General features: G+C 31.0%; 1 protein-coding gene across 1 annotated transcript; it reads right to left on the reverse strand.

The window, feature by feature from the left end:
- Positions 1 to 3,524: 3,524 nt before the first annotated feature.
- Positions 3,525 to 8,058, reverse strand: LOC102663635 (uncharacterized). Its single transcript, XM_006577152.4, has 6 exons — positions 7,680 to 8,058; positions 7,417 to 7,521; positions 7,221 to 7,279; positions 5,153 to 6,916; positions 4,716 to 4,860; positions 3,525 to 4,288 (listed from the first exon to the last, which is right to left on the reverse strand). The coding sequence occupies exons 2-6, from the start codon at positions 7,508 to 7,510 to the stop codon at positions 3,612 to 3,614; spliced, it is 2,739 nt and encodes a 912-aa protein (XP_006577215.1). The 5' UTR covers positions 7,511 to 7,521; positions 7,680 to 8,058; the 3' UTR covers positions 3,525 to 3,611.
- Between the last annotated feature and the right edge of the window lie 2,444 nt (positions 8,059 to 10,502).

Raw genomic sequence — 10,502 nt, forward strand, 5'->3', positions numbered from 1 at the left:
AGTTCTGACTAGGTATTACTATTTTAATACAATAAAATAGTCTTGGATCACTTCAATCCGAGAATAAAAATAATTTATAAACATTTTTAAATATAGCGATTTTAACTTTATACAGTAGACATAAATTAAAAATTATGAAAGTTTAACTTGATTAATTAAATAATTTATGATAATTATTATAAATATATTTATGAGTTATTGTAAACTTTTTTATACTTAAGTTTGATTCCCATGAATAATAAAAAAAGACATAAGGTGAAAATAAAATATAAACTATCATTATACCCGTTAATAATGGAAATTATCTCTTTTGGTATATATATTTTTTAAACAATTTTATCTTTCATTAATTTTTTTATAACAACTATCCCATTACTTTTTAGTTTGTTACTTCTTTTTCTTACCTTTTTTTAACTTCTAAATCTTTATTTATTTATTTATTTAAAATGCATAGAGAGACATCAAGTGCTTCTCTTCCCTTAGTTATAATAACTATCTTTTAAAATGGTATTGATAATAATTTTATAATTTTTATTTAATCAATAATCTAAAATTTAGGAAATTATTGTCAATCAAACTACTTTTTAGAATTTTCAGTTCCTGTTTATTTATTTATTGGTATTCCTATTCTCCACGTTAGCTAGCCCATGTTTTTATGTTAAGTGTTTGTTTCTGAGTTTTATTTTTTATTCAACCACTTCTCGTAAATAGCTACTTAGTGCAAACTACAAATAGCTAGATGAGAAGCGAAGTGGAATTTTTAGTTCATTAATTGATTTTGGACTCTAACCAACAACAAATATGTTTATGATGCTGACTTTGATGTTGATGCATCTTCTATTATATATTTTTCTTCTTCTGTGGAGTGAAGTAATATGAATATAAAATAGATCAAAATTGAGATAAGTCAACTCTGCGATTATCATCCTTTCCTGAAGTTGTTCATAAGTGAGGAATTAACAACTACTATTATAGTTGATTTATAAACAGGAAAATTCTCAATTTTATCCGCCAAGATTATATGTATTGATGTATTAGAATTGAAAAAAATATTAATTATTAAATTAGTTCGTTAAAAATTAAATTATTACAACATATACTTCCTAAAGTTAACTCCTTAAAATTAATTTTTTCAAATTAATTCTGGACTTAGAATTGTGCATACATAATACTGGAATAAGTAATGTATATTTAGGATTACTTGTTCCGAAATTATGCAGAGAATTATGTGTGCATACTTTTGGAATGGACAATCTGAAAGTGTCCAATTTTTATTATTATTTTGGATTATCCAATCGGCAATTTTAACCAGACTTGTAAAAAACTTGGTAAAAAAAAATATTGAAACTTATCTCGGAACAGTTACTTCAATGCAAAGCAGCGTAAAGTGACCCATGGAGATGGAGGACACCTACGATGGCAGAAGCAACTCTGGTGATGGAGGAAAACTGCGGTGGCGGAGGGCCTAGGCTTTCCAGACGTAGGTTCCAATGTTCCATGGAGGACAATAAGGGATATTTGAAAAAAGGAGGTGGAGATAGCAAAATGAGGTGTTGGAAGCATTTGCTCAAATGTGTACTAATTTCATTCACAATTTCTCTTTTCTAAATACTAAGCGTAACAAGCCCAAAAGAAACAAAAATAAACCTCGGACCTTATTGTCCTGTTAACAACTACACCAGCCGAATCCGAATCAAACTTAAACTGTGAAGAAATAAAGGATGGAAGAAACACAAACAAATGAAATTCCAAAATTTAATTGTATTAGTATGTTTATTATTTTATGTGCAAGCTTTAGATAATTTCAAAATATTGAAGGCACGGCGAGAATGTTAGCTTTCTTGATTTTTTATTTGTCTTATGTATATATTTTTGGTACAAATTTGTTTTTCGTGTATAGTTATTGACTTTCTATGTTTCTAAAATATTAAATTTTAATTTTCAAAAATTGTGTTCATTAACATTTAAATAGAAAATATATTTCAGTAACATTTATTATTATTTATTTATTTATAAATCTTATTATCTTTTAATAAATTTTTATTTAAAATTATAAAATAAAAAAATATTACATTTTTTTTCAAATTTATTAATAAATTTATCAATTAGTTTTTTAAACACAAATAAAATGTCCTTTTCAATTTTGTTTAGAGTTGTATATGTTATAAATTTTTTGAATTTAAATAAATTAGTTTCTTGTGTTTCTCTCCTTTTTTCTCACTAAAGAGAAGAAAAAAAGAAATCCAACTATGGTGACTACAACTCGTTCAAGATAATTTAATCTTACTATTTTTCCATTGAGCAATGAGTGGTTTTGAGAAGAGGAAAGCGAGAGATCAAGGTGTATAAGTAACAACGATGTGATCATGATACAACTTAGTAGTAGGGAAAGGGAAAGGATCAGAGTTGAAACAAAGAAATAACGAAGAAACCACGTGCTATGTTGTTATAGCCTGTTACACATAATTATGGCATACGAGGCTTGTTGACATTGTACGTCACACAATGAAACTCATACCAATATATGAGAAAACGTGGATACCCTATTTCCCATCCTCACTCTATTCCACTCAATACAAACATCAAAGTGTAGAAGAACTACTCTCTCTCGCCCAAGAGAAGTCATGTGCCAAGTGCTCCAATTGGTCCATCTACGGTGTCATTTTCGATCAAAATAAAATTGTACCCTTCATATGCTTAATAATGTCTTGAGGCCAAGTGAGCCATGGGCCCATTTGGAAACATGATATGTTGGTCGGTTAGTCCTACTTTGATTTTGTCTTTCACTTGCTGTGGCATTATGTAGAGGGTATAAAGAGAAATAGTTTGTTCACGCCATTCACAATAGGTGTGAAGGAGTGTAAACAAATAGAACTATTCAGAGGAAATTATTAAGTGAATTTGATGTTGCCTAATTCAATTCAGATATTTCCATACATATAAGAATTGGGTAGTATACAACCATAAACTTGAGGCCTAGCAACAAATTATGGCCACAATAACTAGTTAGAAACAAGACCACTTGAATTGAATCCCCAGGTAATTGAAATTACACGCGTTGATATAAAAGAACATAGTACATATAACATGAGAGATGCAGCTTTGATCCCATACTAACACATATCTTTGATCGCTGGAGTACATTCGTTTAAGGTTTAGAATTGATCCATGAATATCATCTTATATTCACAGTCTTTACCATTTATATATAACTAACTCCACTACATTTCCCATGCACCCCACGACATTGTATTTCTTTGTTCTCAAATACTTTGAATCCAGTATCAAACTATCAATCTTTTCAAATAATTAAGAGTGTAAATACTTCAACAAGACATCTGTACTGTACCTTGTAAAAGGATAGACAATTGAGAAACACACGCAAGTAGCAACTGAAAAGGGAATTCAACTGAAGGGGATTTTTCAATGCAATAACTAGACTCACCATTCAACAGGAATTCAACTGGTCAAAATTTCTAAAAATATTACTGTAAAATGTAAAAACACTGAAGGGGATTTGATCGAATTATATTCTACGGCCACTTTCGCGTTTCTTTTTAATAATTTCAATGATATACATTGTAAAAAATGGAAGCCACTTAGGGAGGGGTTTAGACAAGTAACAAATCAGAAACCAATTCATTAACCAAATAAGACATAATGTCCCCCTCAACCTCTAAACCCTCTTCAAATGCTTCAACATCAAAGTCAAGCCATTTCCCACATCCAGAGCTCATGTCCTTGGTGACAAGCTCATCCACCATTGTCTCTTCCATGCTTCTAATACCCAGCAACTCCTTGTACAGTTCCTCTGCCATCCAGCTCTTCCTCTGAACTGACATCACCCATCCAGGCCATGCTTTGCACGTTCCAACAAAAGCTTGCTTACATCTCAACTCTAGGAACTCACTCGCACAGTCAAATATAGCCTTCCTTTCAAGCTTAGAGTAATCTTCTCCGAAGTTTTCAGTTCCATAAATCTGATTCTCCAACAGATCAAAGACATTTGGCATTATGAGTGTACTAGTTTGACCCGTGACAAATTCTTCTGCCGTAAACTCTGCATTGCAAAGAATATCATGTACATATTCAAGTACTGTGTTCCTTGATCTTTTAAAATCAACCGAATTTGATGTTCTACTTATTTGTTTGATGGCCATATTTCCACCCCCCAATGGTGAAGAGCTTTGCTCTGACCCTTTCACCTCACTTTCAAGTGATACAGATTCACTTATCAGGGTAAAACTAGATACTTCTTCATCTTGTGTGGAAGAATAAACTGTGCTGCCTGAAAAGAGGAAGGGAAAAAACTTATGTGCATTACAACTTTATAGATAAGTGCATTTATGCTGAGGGAATGCAACAAATTGTTTCTATGACCCAACATTGATGAATGACAAATATATAAATAATTTGTAATACACATTCACAACATAAAGGATGTTTGACATTTTATTCTAAAAATAATAATAATAAAAGACTCCAAAATTATACAGAATATTTCAGAATTGAAGAATAATTCCACACCATCAGCAAAGGTCATTCAAGAGTTACCCACTTCCCCACAAAAAGCAAAAACAATGCCTCAATTCTTTGAAAGCTTGATGAAATTTCTTGCCAAAAAGTAATAGCTAGACAGCATGAGATGTTTTTCTTTTTTTTATTGTAACAAATTTTGCTCACCAGCAGTAAAAAGAAAAAGAATAAAACATTACCATATGCACTGTCTTCACTATCCAAGTAACTTTCGCTGACAAAAGGAGTTTCAAAACCTGCAACAGCAGTGGAATGCCAACAAACTAGATCATTTCCACTTTCACTGTTGCTGCTACAGCTAGGATCTTCACTTACTTCTGATGTCTGCACAAGTGAATGAATACAAAGATAAGCAAATGGATTCTTCTAAGTTCAAAGATTATTGGAAATTGCAAATAACCTAATTTGTAAAATCAGATTCTATAAATTATGTTAGGACCATCTCAAACAAATCACTGGAAATTTGTAATCTGCATCCCAAACACTCCTTTTCTCAACCTCAACATATTCTCTTGACTAATGGATTGCAGGTAGTAAATGAGATGCTATATCAATAATTAATACTTGAACAGAAAACCATAATAGACGAAGCTGAAAACACAATGAAATGAGATACCAGCAGTTGCTGATTCATGTTAAGCACTGGGTCATCACTTGAACAATAATGAGAGTTATGCATGCTATCCAGTTTATCACTAGACAGGTCACTGCAAAAGCTTTTGTCTTGTTCCTTAGGCGTGTTGCTTGACACACTGGGAACTTGATCTTGCACACTAGATCTCAAACCAGTAGAAGACCCTTCTGTGGCCAAGGTACATTGAGGTAAGTTAATTCTAGATGTCAATTCTTGCAGCTTTTTGTCCAACAGGACACTTAAAGCATCACTATCTATCATAGGTTGCCCTGGCGGAGATAATGATAATTTTTTGGGATAAAGATTATCACTATGCCCAATAGAGTTGACATCAATTCTATTTCTGGTTCCCATCACTTGCTCAGTAGAGGATGATGACTCAGGCATGCTTCTCCTCAAGGGAGATGTAAATGTAAATGAAATAACATCCTTGCTTTCTTTCATGTTAAATGCATCCTGATCAAAACTTCCATCAGTCGTAAAATTGCATTTAATGGACTTACTTCCAAAATTATTTACTTCATCAGGACCTCTTGCCTCATGAACATCTCTGCTAATCTTTTTCTTCTGGGAAATACTCACTGCTTTGGATCTTGGAAACTGCTTTTGGTTGTCAGTTGCCCTACTGCTTGACCTTTTAGGTTGAATATTTGCAGTTTTAGCACCCTTGTTCATTGTCTTCCTTATTCCAGAAGTTTCTGGAGATGAAGCTCGTGTTGTTGGCTTATTGGAATCTATTGTTGAAGTTGATTTACCCTTGGCAGCCATGCTATTTTGCTTTTGATTATTCTGCCCAAGCACATTGCTATTCCGGCTTGAGCAAGGTCTCTGCTGCATAGCTTTTTGTGTACTTGGTTTCTGGCTCCTTGAGAGTTGATTTGACTTTATGTCATTCTTCTCTCTCTGTTTCATGCATTTCCTATCACCATTTGAAATCAATGTATCTCTACTATGAGCATTGTTTTTGGCTTGTATTGTAAGTGAAACTGATTTTCCTTTACTGGCTGAATGGCAAGAACTATTTTTTTCTAAAACTCTTGAACCCTTGAATGCTGAAGTGCATTTATACAAATTACTGCTCCTCTCACTAAGCTTGCCATTTGCAGGATAGGAATTGCTCAGATTCTCGAGCTTTCCAGGCAAGGATATATATTGTGCAGCTTCAAATCTCTCTTTCAAATTGAGAATTCTCAAGGGAACAGATGAAGGCTCAGTTAATGCTGTTCTATTCCTCGAATATGGCCGAGGGCTTGCCTCAATTATCTTAGCAGCTGCCTCCATTACATGAGCTGCATTCTTTGGTGGCAGAATACTAGGACTCTTGATAGGAGACAACAGTTTATTGTGAGTAACTGGAATGGGTTTAGCTGACTTTGGAGGCAACATTTCAGTTTGAAATCTCTTTATTGGAAGGTTTTCCACTTTTCGTGCCCTTGATTCCATGACTTCCAAAGAAGACTTCTCTGGCTTAAGCAGTGTGTTTATGTAGTCTGCAGGGAAAAAGTCATCCACTGAGTGAAGAGCACCCTCATTACAATGTGAAGCTCCATGAGATTTAGAGCCATACAATGAAGTACAGGAGAGCTCAGTGGCTGCTGCAGCTGGCAATGAATCCAGACCCATGAGTCTCGCTACTAACCCAGGGGCTTTACTCCCACATCCTTCATCACTACAAATTGAGAGGGTACTGTCAAAATCACAACTTTGAATGTTACTTGGACTTGCTCCAATTTCATCCACTTTTTTCTGAAACAATTGCAAGAAAACAAAAAGCAAATTAATATCAAATAATCAAAATACATAAAGGTCCTGTTTGGATAAATTTCTTCACAAGTACTTATACACTTAATTTTTTAGGAGCTTTCTCATCTAACTTCTCCAAAAACTGAGGTGCATAAGTTAATTTAAACTTATTATGAGAAAAGCCCAATTTATTTTTCCTTCTTATTTTCTTCTCCTATAACTACTTACAGAGAAGTTTATCCAAACAGGACATTTAAAGTGTAAAAATTAAAACAAGCAGAGTACAAAAAGTGGAAGAAATTCACACCCTAGTGAGCCGTGACTTCGGTAAGTTCTCCACATTTTCCTTCCCTTGCTTTGAAACCTCTACATTATTGCAACAGAAACATTTAAAATAGGCACATAAGAGAGCAACAAAAGCTCTGAAGAAGAATATTCATTATTTATTCAATAGGTGGACAAGGCAAGCAAGCAATGACAACAAAGATGAACATTAACATTACCAGGATCGTTCCAAACCAGCTTCTTTCGAGATTTGGTGTTCCAATCAAAGAAGCTAAGGAAGCTTCCCTTGGAACGTTTTTTCTCCGTCTCCATTTCTCGTTTTTCTATCACAGGCAAAACACAACAACATCACCAACCCACAAAGTGAACAATTTTGTCACAATTAGGTTCTCTCAACACCAAAACCCAACTCTCTAATCCCACAAACAATAAACATTTTGAATGAAACGAGCGATAAAAGAACAGTTAATCGAAATCTTACCAGACTTCAGAGCCCCATTTTCAAAATGAAAGAGCTCCTTGTTGCACGAGAATCAGAAAGCACAATTGCGTTGAAAGTAACAATTTTTGAGTTATTTTCATAGACCCATTATCCAGTGCACATACTTTTTGGTATTAATAAAACAATTTCTGAAAAGGGGCAACACAACTTTTAGTTGCTCTGCCTCTCTATTCCTCCGAGAAAACAATTAAAGCATGGAAATACAAAGAAGATCTGAGAGTAGAGTGTGAGAGTGAGAGTGAGATACAAGAAAAGTGGGAGAAAAATGAAAAATCTACGATTGTTGAGAGAGCGAAAGGGAGGGGCGTGTCTGTGTTGTGTCACTTGGGTTGGGTCTTCGTGGAGGGATCAAATTAAAAACAAATAATGGAGGGATAAAAAGGTTTTGCTTCGGTTTTTATCCAAGAGAATAATTATGAAATAATTGCCTTTTTTAATTCTCATGAAAACTGATTTTTATTTACGTCTAAAAAAAACTGAAAAGAATAAATTTTTTAAATAAATCAAACCAAACCCTCCGGAGAGTGTACTCCGTACAAGTGTATTTCAATTTTCAAAGATAAATAAGTCACCTTCTATCTTATTTAACTAAGTAATTTTTTTGTTTAATTGATAAATAAGTTTATTTAATTAATTTGTACTATATTTTTAATTAGGTTAAATTAGTTTTTTGTCTTTTAATTTATTTTTTAGATTCAATTTAATCCTTTAATTTTTTGGATTCAATTTGGTCTCTAATTTTTTAAATCGATTAAACTTATTCTTTAATTTAAGTAGTAAGAAATTACATTTTATTGTAATTCAAGATCATCACTAATTAATTTTAAACTGTCATAAAATATATATATTTTTTTAAAAAAAATGATTTGATTTTAAAAATTAAATGACCAAATTTTAAAAAAAAATAGAACATCAAATTGAATCGATTTTATAAATTATAAGACTAAATTGAATAAATAAAAAGTTAAAAAATCAAATTAAATCTAAATAGTTACTTAGAGGAAAAAAAACTAATTTATCCTTTTGATTATTCTTTCATAAAATGTTTAAACTTATGAGCTTTTGTTTTTATGTTTATCCTTGTAGTCTTATTAGAATTCTTTATTTATTATTTTATGTTTAAAAATCCTTAAAACTCTTTCATTCTCATTCTCACTAAATAACATTTTTTATAGCATAAATCATCCAAATTATAATATAACTCATTTGTAATATCTCATTCAATTTAATAAAAATATTTAAAAATGAGAATAAAATGAAAACATTATTATCCTAATTTTTAAGAAGATAAATGATATAAAATTATACTTATATATAATTACCAAAATTTGAGTTATGGTGAATTAATTAAACGTATTTTTATACACTTGTACAATTATCATATCAGTTGGTTCAGTCTATGTAGTTTTACCAAGAATTTTAAATTTAATCACCTAATATATAAACTTTTTAACATCTTGCTTTAAATTAATTTTATAATTCGGCTCGAAATATCTGTGGTTTAGATTATTTTTTTGTAATTTTGAATTAATTTTGCCAAACACAATAATATACCCATTGACATCAGCCTATGCCTAGTGATGGGGTGGGGTACTAACATAACCTGAGAAACATATTTGATTTATTTATATTTTGAATAATCATTCTTTAAAATGGTTGCAATAAAATGGTAGCATTAGAGGGATTGCATTGCGTGTTATGCCAGTATATTCTTATAACTGCATCTTTATGATTTCGTAAATCTAAGATTAGATTCGTATTTCATATTTAATCTCTGTTGACTACGATATGATCTTATTTAAGTCAATTAAACAGTTGGCAAAGTGCATGTGATCAATCATTTACGAATAATGCTTCTAAAAATGTATGTTTTTTCAGAGATCACGACTGTTCTTCACATGAAATAATTTTGGTCGAGTTAAAGTAGGATTAATATAGATTAAAATTTACTTTTTGAGTATTTAAAAAATACGCTTGTTTTAAAGTAAGAGTATACTTAATTTTCAATTACATTTAGAAGTGTATTGTAATTTTAATTTACTTTATTTAAATTTTAAAATAAAAATATATTTATTTGCTCGCTTTGAATGCTAGCTTGTTTATATAGAACCTTTTTTTGTCCATCTAATTTGTAAAAAAATATTTTAGTTCTTGTACTTACCATCCAATATTTTTGTTTCTAAACTTTCAATAATTATTCAACTTAAATAATAAATCATTAAACTTAAAAATAAAAATAATATGTAATACTCGTTTTCAAATTTCAACGATTAAACTAAAAAAAAAAAAGTGTTGTCGCTAAACAAACACATAGAAGACTACAGGACAGCATAATGGTATTGAGGTTTCACATAAGTTTAAAACTACATTGTTGTATATGTATATGTTAATCCTAAAAATTGCACTTATCCCTAGAAAGAAATATATTTTTAAATCAATAAAGAAATTTTCAGTAAATGATTCTATTAACAAATAAATATTTAAAAATGAGACATACAATACGTTCTTGATTCTGAGTTCTTTTTAAACAAACAAAAAAGTCCATAATTTTCAATTTATTAGATAATTATCTAATACTTAATGCATATAATAAGATGATTTCTTGGACAACTTGATAATAGTGTTTTCGATTTAAAAATTACTTTTATAATAGTTTTGATTTCGATACTAATTCTAAAAGTAATAAGAAGTCGATATTGAAAAAAATGAAAATTAAAAAAATAAAATGTTTAGAAAGATACACTAAAGTAAAGTAACAAGAATTCGTAAAAGATGAAAATTGAATACATAAACGACAACCTG

Source organism: Glycine max, chromosome 3 (assembly GCF_000004515.6).
Source record: "Glycine max cultivar Williams 82 chromosome 3, Glycine_max_v4.0, whole genome shotgun sequence".
Classification (NCBI taxonomy): Eukaryota; Viridiplantae; Streptophyta; class Magnoliopsida; order Fabales; family Fabaceae; genus Glycine; species Glycine max.